The following is an 18,167-nucleotide window of genomic DNA, read 5'->3' as shown; positions in this document are numbered from 1 at the left end:
TCTTTCCCTCCCTCAAACACTCTCTTCTTTCATGGGGTTCAACTGCAATTTGAGACAAATGACTTCATAACCTTTAGCCCAAGCAGGTTTGAACCCAGACCCTCCTCTAGGTCAGAGACCTAGTGCCCCTGAATTTGCAGTGCACATGTCATTGTGGCATTGTTTGCTTTAGTAAATGCAATGATATAGAAGGGCCAAAGGACATCTTGCTCATATGGCGAATCAGATTTAGCATAATAATCATTCTTCATTAAAGGAATAGTTCAACCAAAAATGAAAACTAATTATAACTCACTCTTATTCCAAAGCTGATCGACTTTCTTTCCACCATGAAACACAAAGCGATAGATTTACTGGTCCTTCTTTTTCAATGAAATCGCAATGCATTCAAGCTTCAAAAAGATATCATAAAAGTGTGCATACAATCTCGCCACTATATTTCAAGTCTTCAAAATGCATCTGACAACTTTGTGTGACAAACAGAACAAAATTATGTCGTTATTCACAGAATAACCAATTAATTTGGAGAACCAGACCAGTGCGATTTGTGAACTAATTATTTTGTTTTTGTGCATTGAATCAACTTTACACTGAAAAGATCTGTCCCAAAAGATTTGTTCGTGGTACTATCTTATAAGCTTATTCTTAAAATGTTCTCCTTTTGTGTTTCAAGAAAAAAAGGCAAATAAATATTGGCAGTTTTCTTTTCTTTTTTTTTTTTGGCTGAACAATTCCTTTTATAATGCTTGTTTCATCTTCTGTGAAACAAAAAAAGACTAACCAGCGAATGACCTTATTTAAAGGTGAGCGCAAATATATCCACTCACGCACACACTCACTATGTGCCTTGAGAAATGAGCATATGGTGCTTACTCAAAGTTGTCTTAAGTATGAAAAATAGTTTTCATCAAGGCCAATGCAGAATCAGCAGCAGCATGCGTATGTTTGTCCAGCATTTGCAGTGAGAACCTAGGCCTGCTTCAAGGTTGTCGGGACAGTTTGTGGAGCTCAGTTGCATCACAGTGGGTTTTGAAAGAATCTTTATCAGAGAGGGAAACATGCAATCTGTTTGCCTGATTGACACTCCAGCCAAGAGTTTATCAAACTGCAAGGTTTTGTTTTCTATGTGCTATTGATTAGCTGGAGCTGAACGTCCAGCGTTCAGTGTAACGTTTCACGTTCAGCGGGATGTTGTTCTTTTGAAGTTCAGTCGAGCTCCCGGACAAGCAGTGATAGAGAGAAACTGAGAGCGAGTGGGTGGGAGGCAAGTGGGGTGGACTCTTATGCTTTCAGCCCCCTGGCCTTGAGACTTGTTTGCTCTGTCAATCCATTATCTCCTTAAAAAAAAAAAAAAAAAAACTCAACCTCCTGAAATAGTCTGCGTTATTTAGATGTTATATTTATTTAAAAAGGTCTTTATTTTGTACTTCAATACATGCCTTTTAAAAATTATTTATTTATATATATATATATATACACACACACACACACACACATATAAACAACTTAAAAAAAAATTGAGGATCCTTACCAGTAGTGAAAGGGAAGTGTTCACTTCTCAGATTAAAGTTTGAGATAGGGAAATGGTGATAATGATGAAGTATGAAATGTGAGCAACATGCTGCTCTTAGAATATAAATTAGTGGGAAAAAATAGTTATTTAAATGGTTGTTTTTTAATATTATTGTTTTCTCTGTCAATCCATTATCTCCTTAAAAAAAAAAAAAAAAAAACTCAACCTCCTGAAATAGTCTGCGTTATTTAGATGTTATATTTATTTAAAAAGGTCTTTATTTTGTACTTCAATACATGCCTTTTAAAAATTATTTATTTATATATATATATATATACACACACACACACACACACATATAAACAACTTAAAAAAAAATTGAGGATCCTTACCAGTAGTGAAAGGGAAGTGTTCACTTCTCAGATTAAAGTTTGAGATAGGGAAATGGTGATAATGATGAAGTATGAAATGTGAGCAACATGCTGCTCTTAGAATATAAATTAGTGGGAAAAAATAGTTATTTAAATGGTTGTTTTTTAATATTATTATGTGTGCTGTATCATCATTAGATTAGATATTGACTTAATTTCATTAATATTAATGTTGCATCATTAGCATTGAAACTAAATGTTTTAGACTTGTGACACAGCATTTTTCTCTTCAACAATCTCTGAAAAATCTTACTGGCTGGCAGGTGAATTTATCACCTTTGACTGGACAGCTTGGCTTGAGCAAATACAAGTAGTGAGATACACCAGCTCCAAACAGAGGCAATATCAAACAGGAGCCGCAATGAAATGGAAAGTAGACTCTTCCCCTTTAATGATTAACTCTGGTGAGGAAACCAGGACTTTCTTCCCAAGAAGAAACTCTTAGCAGGACAGAGAGTGGGCCTGGGCTTTCAGTTCCCCACGCTGTGGCTTTTTGAGATACAAAAGTTTCACAGACTGTGTCTTCATCTGCGGTACTCATCTATGACATTTCCCACACACGTATTCGCTCAGCCCTCCTTCCCCTCCCCACACAGTCCTTGATTTGTATGGTAGTTATCAGGAGGTAAGTCTCTCCTCAATCAATATTTACCCAACAGAGTCGATTCGGGGGCAGTTTGTATAGAAGGCCCAAGTGCACACGCAGTGGGGTGAATGAATGCTGGTTGAAGTACCGGGGCTGCTGATCATGACTGCTCTACATGTCCCCCCCCCCGCCCATCTTTCACCTCTTGTCTTGTGTTTCTCAGTGGAGGCGTGATATAATATCCCTCTTTTCATAAGACGGTCCTGTGTCCTCTCATCCTTGGCAACAACAGCGCTGAGGATGCAGTGCTGCCAGAAAACTGATCAAGCTGGGGGGCAGGAACCAGTTTGCCAGCTAGTCTTATAATGATACTCAGCAAATAAAATCACGCAATAATCATTTTTCAATACAAATTTAGCTTAATTGACAGAATTTGTGGCATAATTTGTCCCTCCTTTTCTTAAAAAAAAGCAAAAATCAAGGTTACGATGAGACAGTTATAATAGAAGTGAATGGGATAATTTTTTGGAGGATATGAAAGCAGAAATATGAAGCTAGTAATTTTACAAAAGCATTTCTGTTACCTTGTGTATTTGTCACTTGTGTAATTTTCAGTTTAGGGTTTTAGAGTATATGACATTGCGTTGACAAGGCAATGAGGTTATAAAATTGCATATAACTTTACACATAAATGGTTACCAAGCCATTTTTTCACACTAAAATCTCAATAACACTCATATTGTTTACATTTTGTGGCTATATCATTGGAACAATGAGTATTTTCCTATTTGCATTGGCCCCATTCACTTACATACTAAGCTCCTCACTGTAACCCAGATTTCTGCATTAAGTCGACATTATTTTTTGTGGCATCAACATTATGCCACAAATGCTGTCAACTGAGCTTAACTTGAACACTGAACCCAGAAGTTTCCTTTAACGCTTAATGTTGTTTCAGGGATATTAGTATATTAATATGACCTATTACAACGTATAGCAAAGAAAATCGGAACTTGGAACTGCTGGAAGTAATTGAGTAATCACTTACGCTTTTCACACTTTCACATCATCTACAGCCAAGAAGCGAAACACAGCGTGACAGCGTGCACAAAACACGGCGGCTACTGACACACGTAGTGTTTTCTTTATTAGTATTAATTTTCTCTGAGGGCTCTGTGGGCCATTTAAACCGTGCCCGGCGTATTTTTCCTCTCAACTTGACTGAATCAGGAGTCCTAAAGAGGGCATATGAAATATTGATGTGGAATTGTCTGCCGTGCGATTCAGCTGTGTTTACTGCACAGCAGAGCGGCCTTAGAGGCTTAGCCTACACAATAGCCGTAACAAAAGAACAACAGCTGATCCATGTGAGGCGAGGAGGTGACAAAACAGTTAAAGCATGCTGCTGGCTATGGGCAAGCAGTCAGCAGATGCAGACAAAAGGGTTTGTGACAAGAATAACACTCCCTCTCCCTCTCTCTCTCTCTCTCTCTCTCTCTTTTCCTCTGTCTCTCTCTCTCTCTCTCTTTCCAAGGCAAGCAGTCAAGAGGATCCAAAATACCAATCCCCTTTTCTCCTTGACATTGTCTTCTTCCCTAGTCAGCATTTTACTGCCCTTATATGGTAAAAAAAAAAAATGAGTTGGAGAAATTCCTCACAGGAATATTCTTAGCAATGCAGCACTCCTGGGCTTTACCCCACATTAGCGTCAGTGGCTACGCAAAGTAATCAGATTTGATGTGAACATATCTCTCTCACAAATGATAAAAACAAATCTATTAGCTATAAAATCTTCACATTAACACTAAACAGGTGTGCACACCTGCTTCATACAGTGGTGTATCAGAGACATTTTAAAGAGGATCAATGGGAGTCCTGCATTTCAATTAAAAGAGCCAATCAAGTTTAGGACTTGCATGTGCATTAAAAAAAAAGTAGCTTAATGAAACCGAGAGATGATTAAACTAAATCAGTTAATCATTTTTTTGAGCCAGTTCACTAAAATGAATCATCCAAATGAACCAACTTGCTAAAATGAATCAGACTGCTTAGAAACATTTCCATTAACGAAACAGAGCAATGATTTAAAATAATTAATGAATCATTTTAACCAGTTCATTCAAATTAATCATCCAATTGAACTAAATCTCTAAAATGATTCAGACTTCCTAATGATTTTCAAGAGAGACATGCTTGTAAAGTGCATTGTGTCAAGCTACACCACAACTTGTTGAAAACTCTAGCTTGCTTCTGGAAAATCTATGCCATTATGCTGCACTAAATTTAGGTATTTCCTTTTGTACAGTAGGATTTGCATGGACATCAAATAATGTGTAGCTTTTTTGGTTGATTTAAGCTTTTTTATTGTTGGATCTAAATATTTTATTGAAACGTAGTCTTGACAAACAGATTTAAAAAATTCAGCCATATAGCTAGCCAAAGGCATTACCAAGATGGCTGCCGAGCAGACTGACTTGCCTTTAAGGGACTATGGTAGCATCCAAAAGAGACAGACTCCCTTCTGAGACCACACAAATTTGAGAAAGGCACCTTTATCACTTTTTTCTTTCTTCCTGTGTGCAATTATTCTGTTGTTTTTCCAGAAAGCTGCTGGCCATTGTCTGAGGGGGTGGAAGACTTATAAAAGCGTGAAAAAAAAAATAGGGGAGAGGGTATGTTGTGAGTTGGGGTGTTGGGGAGGTTGTTTATCTATAACCTTTGTAATCCCCCCCACCACCACCACCACCTCTCTTCTCTTTTTCTTTCTCACCCCCTCCATTCCATGTGACATTCATTCATCAGCCAAGTGCGTTTGGCAAGCCCTTCGCCTATGAGCGCCGTCCCAGTGACCACTAACCTTGGTATGTCCTGACACTCGTGATGAGTATCTGCAGGACACAGAAGGCAAGCAGGCTGCTATGTCAGGCCTTTATTGTGTACTGCCGAGGCTGGGGACAGTCAGCATAATCAAACAAATGACCCCTGAAGGCTGTGCCCCTCGGGGAGGGAGAAGTAGAAGGAGACAGAGCTCTGGCCAAAAGCACTTGGGCAGGATTTTTTTTTTTTAATCTCCTCTTCTCTTCTCTCCCCCCTCCCTTCCTATGATCTTGCCCCAGGAGAAAGAGTGAAGGAGGGGAGAAATTACTGTACAGCACTGTACAAAAATGTCACCCTTTTGAGACGGACAGACTTCAGACACAGCAGTGTTGAAGAGATACTTTGAAACTGTTGTAAGCTACTTGTAATTGAAAGCAGTTCAACTACAGTCAAGCTGCCTGTAAGAAAACATAGTACGTTACACTACAAGGTGGAAAAGTAGCTACATTAAAGCTATATAAGAGGTTGATATATCTAAATAATGTAATTTATTGATAATATATAATAAATTATATATGAATTATTATTGAAAACAATCTTTAATACACATACATTTACACTAAACATATAAAACTAAACAACACAAAAATTAATTATCAACAAAATGATTTATCTAAATGAACCATCACAATGCTATTTGAAAGAGACAATTCCAAGAACAAAATTGAGTAATGATTCAAATGGATCGATTAATCATTTTAACCAGGTCATTAAAATTATTTGCCAGAATGAACAAATTCACTAAAATGAATCAGACTTCCCAATGCAATTTGAGATAGGGCTACTTGTTGAAAACACTAGATTGTTACTGGAAAAGCTATGATATTATTTTACACTATTCAGTTAGCAACGTCGCTACTTTTAGCTATTTACTCCCTAACACCGGAACACATCATAAAAGGCTGGGGCACGTTACAGCATATAAACCCAATCAAGCCATCAACTACACTCCGGTGAATCATACCATCTAGTTTAACTGCCATTATAAGTTCAGTATTTATAGCCATGCTATAATTTAATACTGCATCACAACCAAAAGTCAAGCACTTATGATTGTGGCAGCAGAGTGAAAACATCTTCCACACCGATCAAGGCCTTTCAGACAAGGGTATGCCTTTGATGACAGTATATTTAACACACTTAATGGAAAAAAGGGAGCTGGGGATGGTGTGAGTCGCATGGATGAGATTCTTTGTCCAGACAACTGCTCACCTGGCAGGGCCTTTGAGGAGCAGTCAGAGTCTGATTGATAGTACTGATGCCAAACTAAGCGCTGATCCCGATCCATGGGGGAGGGCTGCATTGATAAAACCAACTATAGGACTGCAACTTTAACCTTGCAGTGGAGGATGAATATTAGATGGTGTCATGAGCTTTGTTGTGAGTGCATTGATTCGGGGTGGTTGGAGGAAAAACTGCTCTGGCTCTTTTCACACCCTTAAAAGCATCTTAAATGGATACTTCAACCAAAAACAGAGAGTGGAACACAAAAGAAGATATTTTGAAGAATGTTTCAACTGTTTTTGTCCATACAATGAAAGTCAATGGGGTCCAAAACACCATTAGACCGCACTGACTTCTATTGTCCCTGTTGAAAAAACTGCATATGCTGGTTAGGTATGTTTTGAAGCATGGTAGCTGGTTTGAGCTGGTTTACTAGCTCCTGCTCAGGACCAGCTCATGACCAACTAAGGACCAGCTTAAACCAGCTACCATGCTTCAAAACATACCTAACCCAACAGGGGTATGGAGAAAAAGTAAACGCATCTTTTAAGTTCCAAAGAAGATCGTACAGGTTTGGAATAACATGATGGTGAATAAATGTCCGAATTTTTTTTTATCAATTTAAGCATTCCTACTGCATCCCTCAAATGCTAGCGCTTTCTCTGTGGCCTGTAGTAACACTTTTAATATGACAGCACTATGTTTTTTGTCCTCATATGCAACCTTTGTGTCTGTTTCTGTGTGCCTGCGCCTGCTTCCCCATCTGTGTTCGAGCGTGTGGGTGTTTGTGAGTGTGTGTGGCAGTAAGCACCATGTCTGGGAAGTGTCTTGTCTAGCTGTAGGGGAGGTGACTTAGTTCTTTGCCTGGCTAATCATCTCTACAGTGTTAGCGGAGAGGGACTGTCACTGGTGCTAAAGAGATCACAGGGCCAGTCTACAGTACGCCCCCGGTCTTGGCCCTCTCTCACGAACAACAACCTCACGCCAGAGAGGATGTGTTCTGGTTGCAGAGAACAAACTCCTCAGTAGTGCCCTACATGCTACCTGATTGCTTTGCTTGGGAAAACACTGCAGTTAGAGGTCCAGACCTTGTCCAAGAGCACCAAGTTTACTGATAACTTTCCTTGAATTCCTCCACCTGTGATAGAGGCTACAACTTTGGCTTGTTACATGGTCATTACAGAATCTAGTTTCACTGGAACTTGATAAGAAGCAAAGCAGAATTTAGTATTTTATGGACTGCTGTCAGTGGCAGAATCTTCTCCTTCCCCTTCTAGAAGTGGAAGCATATTGAGACAAAAAGACATTTTATGAGACATTGCTAACAATCTTGTGTCAAATAAAGGGAAGTCAACAGATTGTTTCGCTCCCTCTAGGAAGTAGACTCTAAAAGAGGAACAGCTCAGGTAATGTTTAACCCAATAAGTTCCTCTTGGTTACAACCTCACAAATTCTGCCACATTCAAAACATTGACTGTAAGGTGTTGTTATGTGATGGTTTGACCTGTTTCGATAAAAAAAAATGTCTTGTTGCTTTTTTCACTGTGACCTTTCAAATGTAATTAAGTACTTTCACGTCCCCTAATGCTGCAGTTTGACAAAAAGGAAAGATAGCTAATATAAAAGATTTGAAAGACTACACACGGGTATTTAAGTCAGCACCACCAGAATGTGTTTCAGCAACTAAAACAAAGAGGAATTAGTGTAGTGACGATGTTTGGGACCGTTCTCTATGTCCTCTCAGACTTGGCAGCCCAACACTTCTCTCCGCAGTTTCTGCCAGAAGGGTCTTTCGGCTCTTGAAGGTCTCAGTGCAGAATTATATTTTCTTGTTCCTTTTTACTTATCTCTTTTTCTTTTTTCTTTTGCTTTTCTTTTCTTAATCAGAGACTTGGGATTGAAACCTAATATGTTTATTAATGTCATTGTCTCCTTGTGTATCAGCAGGTTCCGGAGCGATTCCTGGAAGTGGCACAGATCACGTTACGGGAGTTTTTCAATGCCATTGTGGCAGGCAAAGATGTTGATCCTTCCTGGAAGAAGGCCATATACAAGGTCATCTGCAAGCTGGACAGTGAGGTCCCAGAGATTTTTAAATCTCCCAATTGTCTGCAGGAGCTTCTGCATGAGTAGTGATTTTAATTGCTTACAGAGTATCATCCCTTCTTTTCCTGAATCTTTACAAAGTAAGAGGTAGCATTCCTGTTTTTAAGTCCCGGCTACTTTTGAATGACTTAGCTGTTTTTTTTTTTGTGTGCTTCTTTTTGGGAAAGTCTATAAAATTCTTGATTGTTTTGATTGTATTCAATCCTTACCCCCTTTTTCCTTGCCTTTAAAACGGGCATTACTATGTTTACCACGCAATGGTTAACAAATGGAACTGACACCCTTATTTTCTCTCTTTTATTGGTCATTTTTGTTGAGGGCTTTGTTTTATCCCCGGATGTTTGCAATGTGTGATGGTTTTACTATTGCTGAATAAGACTTGCATTTGTAGCTTGTATAGATGTAATTATTATTTATGATTAATATAATTATTACCATTAATGTTATTAATGCTTGCTGCAAAAAAGGAAGAAAGGAAAAGAAAGACAAAAAATTGACATGTGGTATTCTTGTTTCTCATGGCAATGCTACAGAAAATAAATTATTCTTTGGACAAAAAATAATACAAATAAAGAGGGGTATACATTTTCTATGTGGGAAATTCATATATATATAATATAATATATATATTTGATGTTATTCTTAAAAGAAACAGTATTAACTGTTTTTTGGTTTAGCCATTCTTCTATGTTGGCTAGGGTCCAATGTTCTTGTGTTTTGTGTCCACATTGATAGCACTGGCTCTAGGGAGGGAGGCCTACTCGTAGGTTTTTTTTTTTTCCTTCACGGAGCAGCCTCTCTTGTAACTAAGCAACATGGCCATTTTATCCTGGGGCAAGCCAGTTCGGCACAAAAAAAATGGACGCCTTCCCACTGAGAAACCATTCTTGCTCATAAAAAGCACACTGTCACAACTGCTCACATAAACACACACACACCTCTCTCATGCATACACGCTAATTCACAAACACAAACACATGCCGTACAATGTCAAGACAAGAGAATTGTTGCTGTTGATTTTCTCCACCTGCTAGCTGGGAGCACCTCTATAATTGGACCGTAAATTTGCTAGATTCTCAAGTTTGGTTTACACAGTAGATTTTGGCTGAGAATAATTATTTGAACATTAGCAAAAGAAAATCTTTTTTTTTCTTCTTTCTACGTACAGGATTGCACATAGTTTATTTGTTAGAAATGTACAGATTTGCTTAATATTCACAATCATCTGATTATGCTATGGCAGTGTACAGTTTATCAGTAGTGAGACTTCATCTTAGCCAGAGACTTTGTTTGAGTTCAATTGTACATTTTTATGAATCATTTGAAGTTCTTTGATTGAATTTTAGAAGCTAAGCCTACTAAGAGATCCACGCAAATGTAACCAATTACAATGATTAGCCTACCCTAGAGAAGAAAAAGCACAGTTTCTTATCAAAACAGTGTCCACAAAAGAAAATAGGGCCTTCAGACTCTTTGTGCATCCCTTCCTAGTTCATAAATAAGAGTCGTCAATAGAGGGCAAGGGCTGGACATGTGATCTGCTCTGGAAGCCTGTGCCGTTTGCATTGGGCAAATCCAGCTGATGAATTGAAACGCAGGCCGGCAATTATTGTCAGCACAATGCCTTAAAAAACCTGCTGACTTCTAGATTAATGGGCACAAAAGAGCATGAGGTGCTGTCATTCTGTCGCCAGGGCTGGCATCATCCACAGCCCCCGGACAACGCACAAAACACCAAGCTATTCACTATGCATTGTAAAGAGAAGGAAAAACAAACCCAGAACAAAGTTAGGAGTTAAAAAGGGAGATGCTTGGCCCTGTTCTTTTCTCAGGTCTCTTGCAAGGCTGTGCTGACATGCGTTCTCCTTTACATGCATTGTGATAAATAAAGATTTTCAAATTGTAAGAAATTCTGTTATCAATATTGATATATTTAAAAGTGATGCTTTGTGTCATTGTGAAGGTGAAGGTTGTGTCATTGAAAAATTTCAATTTGCGCAAAAAGCGGTGCTTAGTCGAATTCAGCTGTTCATATTCAGCTAAACAGGCATTGTGTATTTTACACATTTAATGAATCTGATAATTGCCTGTGCCTAATGTTAATTACACCAGCAAATTATTTTTCTTTTTTTTTATATATTTATATAACATAAAATGTAACAGAAATAATATGATTTGACTTCTAAATCCTGAAAGTGATCTAAAAATATAGAACAAAATAGCACAAATTGAAATGGAGGGTTATATTTTCCTTGTTTTGAAACAAAATGCCCTCATTAAAAGGTTCTGCAAAGTCCAAGAAAACTAATTTTTACAGCCCATTTGAAGAACAAGTATGGCGCTTTGTTCCACATGAATCTGATGTACTTTAAGCCATTTAACGTAGCACAGAGGCAATACATGTGCATAAGTGTGTGTGCGTGCTTACCTGTGCATGTGCGTGTTTGCAGGGAGTGTGTGAAATACACGCATGTTAGTACATTAGTTTTAGTTCCCATAAGGACTTCTGTTTATTTTCTTTTATCTATTGTTTCTCTTTTTGAACTTTTATTTGTATTTATCACTGTATCTTTAAGACAAACCAGAGGGAGGTTATGTTCAACATCGCAATTTTTTTTCTTGCTACAGTACTTTTAGAAATGTTATGATGTTTTAAATGTTTCGAGTGGCTCTCAGTTGACTGTTTTCTCCCCTTCATCTCACCACCTCTTCAGGTTTGCCCGTCAAAGGTGTTCTCGATTGCTCTGCATTAATTTGGTATTGATATGAGATGGATCTGTTTGCGTGGTTACACAGGGTCATTTGTTGCTTTGTGAAAATCCTAAATGTAGCCGTGTACATTTCGCACTCCATTAAGGACACTCTATAGAAAAACAAAACAAAAACAAAAACAAAAAAAACTCTGAATAACCTTGATTCAAAGTTTGGATATGATGTACACATTCATCTCACTTGTGATACACTATTGTGCATTTACATTTGACATAAGAATTTTTTTATTTGTTTTCATGCAATGGGGGGAAATAAACTCATGTAGTGATCTGTACAAATCAATTGCCAAACTCAGTTTGGGACTGTTTTTTTATTACAAAGAAAGATGTTACAAAGAGAAAAGGAAGAAAGAAACTTTGTATATGATTATATTTCTGGGAAGGGGAACAATTATTTGTACTGAATGCAATGTGTTGTACCAGACTCCTGACTCTTTGTAGATTTGATGCTGTATTTATGAGGTGTGTGCTCCCTGAAGGGTTTTAAACATGATTTCACAGGCTTTGACGTATGTAAATACAAACCGAAAATGAGAAAACACTGCCTTTCTATGATTTAGCAATATGATGTAAATAGCATTGTTATGCTTTTTTTGTATGAAAGAATTCTTTGATTCTAGTATGGTAATTCCAACTGAAACTGTTACAGTTTCCTTTGATACGTTTGAAGGATACACATGCATTGTTAACGGGATAGCATTGTGGATTTTGTTGTCAATTTGTCATGCAGAAGTTTCATAATTTATTGGTTTAATTTATCATAATTTATTTGGTGATGGTGTACAATTTTTGATATTTCTGGGGATGTATTGTAATATTATTTGGTAGATAGAGACAATATAAACGCCCTCCTAAGCTCCTTAACTCTGTAGAGACATAAACAGACACTTGTGTCCAGGTAGCCACTGTAATTTCAGACACTGTAGTCATAAGATAGGCTTGAAAAAAAAAACAAAAGGAAAGAAAAAGAGAAAAAATGTACAACAAAACTTCTATCTTGTTTGGAAGGTGAAAAATTGTGTGTTCTGAAGTTTTATTTCTAAACACTTAATCAGACTTTTACCTTTGCTTTTACCACCTACACAATACAGTAGTCAAAGTGCCTCGTGTGCCTTCCATCTCCTCGGAACTGAATGTATGTGCAGTATATATGCAAGCTTGTGCAAAATAAAAACTAAGTCCTAGATCAGGTGTTTCCTTTTGCCATTTGTCATCATTTAGATCAGCATGTTAATCAGAGAAAAACCAAGGAGATTTGGAGCTGCCTGTGATGCCAGAAGAACTGACAGCATGTAAATGTGAAGATATTCTTACAGGCCTTTATATAGCCCTGTTTTGGGCTTTATGGGCTTTGAATATTTTGAGTTCAAGTTAAGTTCATTTGGCAGAACTTGTTGAATACCAGAAAAAAATTATTTCTTTAAAAAAAGGAAAATCTGGATTACAATGGAAGTGAATAACATAGAAATAGTGTTAAATAGTACAGCCAGTAATACAATTCTGTTTCAAAAGTACAACCACACATTAACAGTATGTGTTAACATAACCTTTTCTGTGTTTGTTATATCAAATTTTTACATTATTGCCATGACAACATCAGATATAGATAGATAGATAGATAGTCTTTTTTTTCCTATTTTTTTTCCTCACTTAATCAGACTTTTACCTTTGCTTTTACCACCTACACAATACAGTAGTCAAAGTGCCTCGTGTGCCTTCCATCTCCTCGGAACTGAATGTATGTGCAGTATATATGCAAGCTTGTGCAAAATAAAAACTAAGTCCTAGATCAGGTGTTTCCTTTTGCCATTTGTCATCATTTAGATCAGCATGTTAATCAGAGAAAAACCAAGGAGATTTGGAGCTGCCTGTGATGCCAGAAGAACTGACAGCATGTAAATGTGAAGATATTCTTACAGGCCTTTATATAGCCCTGTTTTGGGCTTTATGGGCTTTGAATATTTTGAGTTCAAGTTAAGTTCATTTGGCAGAACTTGTTGAATACCAGAAAAAAATTATTTCTTTAAAAAAAGGAAAATCTGGATTACAATGGAAGTGAATAACATAGAAATAGTGTTAAATAGTACAGCCAGTAATACAATTCTGTTTCAAAAGTACAACCACACATTAACAGTATGTGTTAACATAACCTTTTCTGTGTTTGTTATATCAAATTTTTACATTATTGCCATGACAACATCAGATATAGATAGATAGATAGATAGATAGATAGATAGTCTTTTTTTTCCTATTTAAATCTAATTCAGGCCTGTCGTCGTTTCCTGATGAAGTTGTCTTTGACAAAACACTAGAACGTGTCATTTCAACCAGATTAATTTTAACAATCTGAAACAGAGATAATAAATAAATAAAGTGCTTCAAAGACACACATCAACATTCAATCTTAATTGCAAAGAAAAAGGGCGGAAAAAGGTGTGCGTGGGGAGAAAAGGGCAGCGCTCGTGCTATTGTGGCTCGTGCGGCGTTGTGGAGGGAAGCGGGTCGGCCGCTGCTGTAATTTATAGTCTCATACAAAGAGGCACTTTAGTGGGCCCGGACCGCTCCAGCAGCTCCACTGAACAGGAGGTGGGGTCAGCTCCCCCTCCACTGCCACCCTCCACGCCATAATGACGAGCAGAGCCGCTCGCCGCTCCCCTTCTGTTTGATTTCATCATCACGCCTTTGAAAAGCACATCTTAACAGCACAACAATAAAACAGCTGTGTTTGTGTTGGCCCATTCATTGTTGAAAATTTTACCACCATCCCCTCTTCTCTCCCCTCCCTAAAGAGATAACACGAGAATAATGTCGCTACCATGATGCTCTCTCAGAAAAGAGAAAGGAAAGATCGCTGTTATTATTTGGTTATTATTAAAGTGGAGGTGGGATAAAGGATTTTTCTCGCAGGCCTGTCCGTGAGGTACAACGAATTTTGATCACTTTAGTAGCAATGTTGTACGCATGTGAGATTTTGAAAAACCTATTTTCAAACTGGAAAGAATAAAGCGTTTTTTTTTCTAGTTCCGACATCCTAAAGCTCATGTAAGTGGCGTACCGGCTGACCTCTGTCAGATCGGTGCATTTTGTTTTGGTTATGTAGAACTAGCACTAACAGGCGTGTGTGACCTTCCCTTTATCAAGAACACAATGACCTCATCATTCCTTCTGTCATTACATGCAACTTCAGATGCAGCTGCATCGGTTTGGATCCAGACCTCATGGCTGAATCCAAACGACACGGAAAGACGCGGTGAAAAGCGCCAGGCTCTTTTCTTCTGGGTTCTTTTTCGTTCTTTTTGAGAACCTCTGGGGCTTCCCGCCTCAGCTTGGAGCCGACAGGCTCCTTGCAGTTGGGCTGAAGCAGCATCCTTGCATTACACGAACAGTCTGCTTCATAATCAAATACCATCTGTCGCTACATCTGAACCTGTTTTTAACATCTGTGCTTTCTGGTCTTAACAAAGCTTTAAAAACCAATTCACAACTTTCACAGCTCACCGAGCTGAATGTGTATATTTACTACCTTTAATACATCTTTCTGCTACTTTTATGAGGGCTCTGCTCTCTCCCAGCTGGGGGGCTGTTAGGAGGGCTGCTGGTGGGATGATACTGCCTTGCTCAAGTACCAACTGGCCTGCCACGAGCAGCCAAGTGCAGAGCACCGCCGCACACCGGGTCACGGAGGAAAAGGAGTGAGATGGAGGGAGGGAAAACAAGGCAAAATGTGCCCCGATGAGAGAATGAACACCTTTTGCCAAAACAAGTTTTGTCCATTTGCCCCTCCGATGAGGAGGCTTGGAGTTGATCACGCTTGAAGCCCTATTACTGGAAATGGCACTGCAGGCCGAATGGCAACCAAGGGGAGAATCAGGAGCATGGAGCAGAAGTGTGTTCGGGGTAAATGGGTAAGTGAAAGGTCCCTCCGAGGACAGATCGGTCTGTCACCTCACGCATGCCGAGGAATCTGCCGTGTGTCTTCTACGACTTCAAACCCATTCGCCAGCAGATGTTACCGGTGAGGGTTCCAGAAAACATGATGGTATGTTCGGTAAAGCCAAAAGTAGTTGTTGGGCCAATATTTTCTATTTGCTATGTCTCATATTTGTTGAGCTTGAGCAATCTCTCTATTCAGTTTGTGTTATATCATAATGAACCATATAAATGAGATGATATGAAACAAAATGACGTAAAAAATACGCTAAGTGTTATTGGCTGGCAATTTTAATTTCTAAGCCCTGTACAAATTGAATGGGTCAATGACAAATAAGGAAAAACTATTTAGTTTAAAATACATGTACCAAGTTCTTAAAAATATACTTTTTGTATTCATGTTGGTTTGATACCATTTAAAACTTGATACCATTTAAGAATACCTTTTTGTAATGACTTTATAAAAATGTCATGTGGAGTAACCGTCAATTGAATAATACTTACACCTTGAACATATGTCAGCGTACACATAATCTTTATTTTCAAAGTTTTAAAATATATATTTTTAAAGATGAAAGTAAGTTGCACCAAATGACATTTTATAACTTAACCTACACTCTAGAAAATGGTGCTAAATAGCACTAAAAGTGGTTCATTGGTTCGTAATCATAGGGAAACCACTTTAAGTGCTATATAGCACCTATCTTTTAAGGTGCTATACAGTACCTTTGTCAAATGGTGCTATGTAGAACCATAAGAGGAACCCCATTCTCCTCCTTAGATTTTAGATATGTTACTCCACTGTCATATGTTTGCACTGTATGGGAATTTACTACAATGGCAAAAACAGTTTTGAATCACTTTTATGCTTTTCCGAGGTCAAAAAGTCTTGTGTGGGGGCCCTGGAATATTTCTTTATGGGGGACCTTGGGGGAAAAAAGGTTGAGAACCACGTTATCTTCAGGAAATACACTGTATTCTAATGTTGCTTTTAATCCTTTCCCCAACTAAACTAAGAAACTAAGAGAGAGTTAGAGAAGCTTTAAAGAACTATACAGGGGCTTAATACAGGTATGGCAGTGATGCTATATAGCACCTCAACTGCCCCAAAGAACCGCTGAAGAACCCAACTTTTTTTTTTTTTTTTTTGAGTAGCCTGGTTTGCCATAAAAGTAAAAAGATCTGATATTTTAAAAGACTTATGACCTTGAAAAATAAACATTTATAAATGTGTGTGTGTGTGTCTCTGTGTGTGTGTGTGTGTGTGTGTGTGTGTATATATATACTGTATATATACATATATAGTCATGGCCAAAATAAATTTTGTGTTTTGCAAAGTTTGCTGGTTCAGTATTTGTATATTATTTTTCCACATGTTTCTATGGTATACTGAAAAGCAATGATAAGCATATCATAAGTTTTAAAGGCTTTTATTTGCAAAAAAATATAATGAGTCAATAATTACAGTGTTGACCCTTGTTCTTCATAACCTCTACAATTTGCTCTGGCATGCTGGATATTAGCTTCTGGGCCAAATCCTGACTGATGGCGATCCATTCTTGCCTTATTAGTTCTCAGAGTTGATCACAATTCGTGGGCTTCTCCTTGTCCACTCGCCTTTTGAGGACTGACCAGTGACCACAGGTTCTATATGGGATTGAGATCCGGGGAGTTGCCTGGCCCTTCTTGACACCAGGCCGTTGTCCAAAAGTCTTGGCCTGACTGTGCGTGCAGATGCTCTCACACAAGCTCTGCACTGCTGGTGACACGATTCCGTAGCTGACTCCTCAGGAGGAGACCGTCTTGGCGCTTGCTGGACACTCTGGGATGTCCTGAAGACTTCTTCACTGCAGTCGAGCCTCTCTCCTTGAAGTTCTTGATGATCCGGTAAATGGTTCTTTCAGGTGCAATATTCTTTGTAGCAATTTCCTTGCATGTGAGTCCATTTTGATGCAAAGCGATGATGGCTGCATGTGTTCTTTTGGAGGTAGCCATTGCTAACAAGAACACAATGATTGGAAGTGCTTCTTCCCTCCTTTTATAGCAATCAGTCTGCTCTTACAATCTAATTAGTATGATAATGATTTTACCTGACTAGCACTCATTCACACTTTCGCATGAGCTGCTGATATGATTAGTCAATTAATGTTTGCTGGTCATTTTGTGTCAGGATCAAAAAACAGTGAAATTTGGTGGGGGTTTTTTTGTTTTTTTTTTTGTGAAAAGTAAATTTTTTTGGGCCAATGAAGCTTTTAGCATAATTATTATTTAAAATGCATCTGATCACTCTACACAATAATCTAGAAACAATGTGAATGAACACCACAACAGCTTAAGCTGCAAACTTTGTAAAACACAAAATTTATGTCACTGCCAAAACTTTTGGCCATGACTGTACAACTTTCTCACCTGAAAAACTCTTAAAACTACATTCCGTGATACAACAACAGAAGTATTTTTTTAAATTATAGTGGGTTTGCTTCTCCACCATGACGCTCACCGCTGCAAGTGATACAAATGGTGTAACTGGTCCCATTGTGATACTGGTAGAATATTGCAAGGCTGAAAAGACCTCTCAGCCAATCAGATTCGAGAACCAAAAGTATTTGTTATAATATATTTATAACAGTTTTATAAAAATATATTTTTATAAATACACACACATATATATGATTTTTAATTCAGAAATTAAAAACATGCTCATCATCATGAAAGAGGTGTACTCAAGC

General features: G+C 38.1%; 1 protein-coding gene across 1 annotated transcript in view; it reads left to right on the top strand.

Moving 5' to 3' along the window:
* Window positions 1–12,695, top strand: part of LOC107674077 (prospero homeobox protein 1-like) — a 36,487-nt gene extending 23,792 nt beyond the window's left edge. Inside the window, exon 5 of the mRNA XM_016467936.1 lies at window positions 8,579–12,695. Coding sequence (XP_016323422.1) covers window positions 8,579–8,764 — 186 coding nt within the window. The 3' untranslated portion in view covers window positions 8,765–12,695. The remainder of the gene's footprint in view (window positions 1–8,578) is intronic.
* The last annotated feature ends 5,472 nt before the right edge of the window (window positions 12,696–18,167 follow it).

The sequence above is a fragment of the Sinocyclocheilus anshuiensis genome, unplaced genomic scaffold (assembly GCF_001515605.1).
Source record: "Sinocyclocheilus anshuiensis isolate Anshui unplaced genomic scaffold, SAMN03320099.WGS_v1.1 scaffold544, whole genome shotgun sequence".
In the NCBI taxonomy this organism is placed as follows: Eukaryota; Metazoa; Chordata; class Actinopteri; order Cypriniformes; family Cyprinidae; genus Sinocyclocheilus; species Sinocyclocheilus anshuiensis.
The sequence above is the reverse complement of the archived record's forward strand: the minus strand, read 5'-3'. Positions and strand labels throughout refer to the sequence as shown.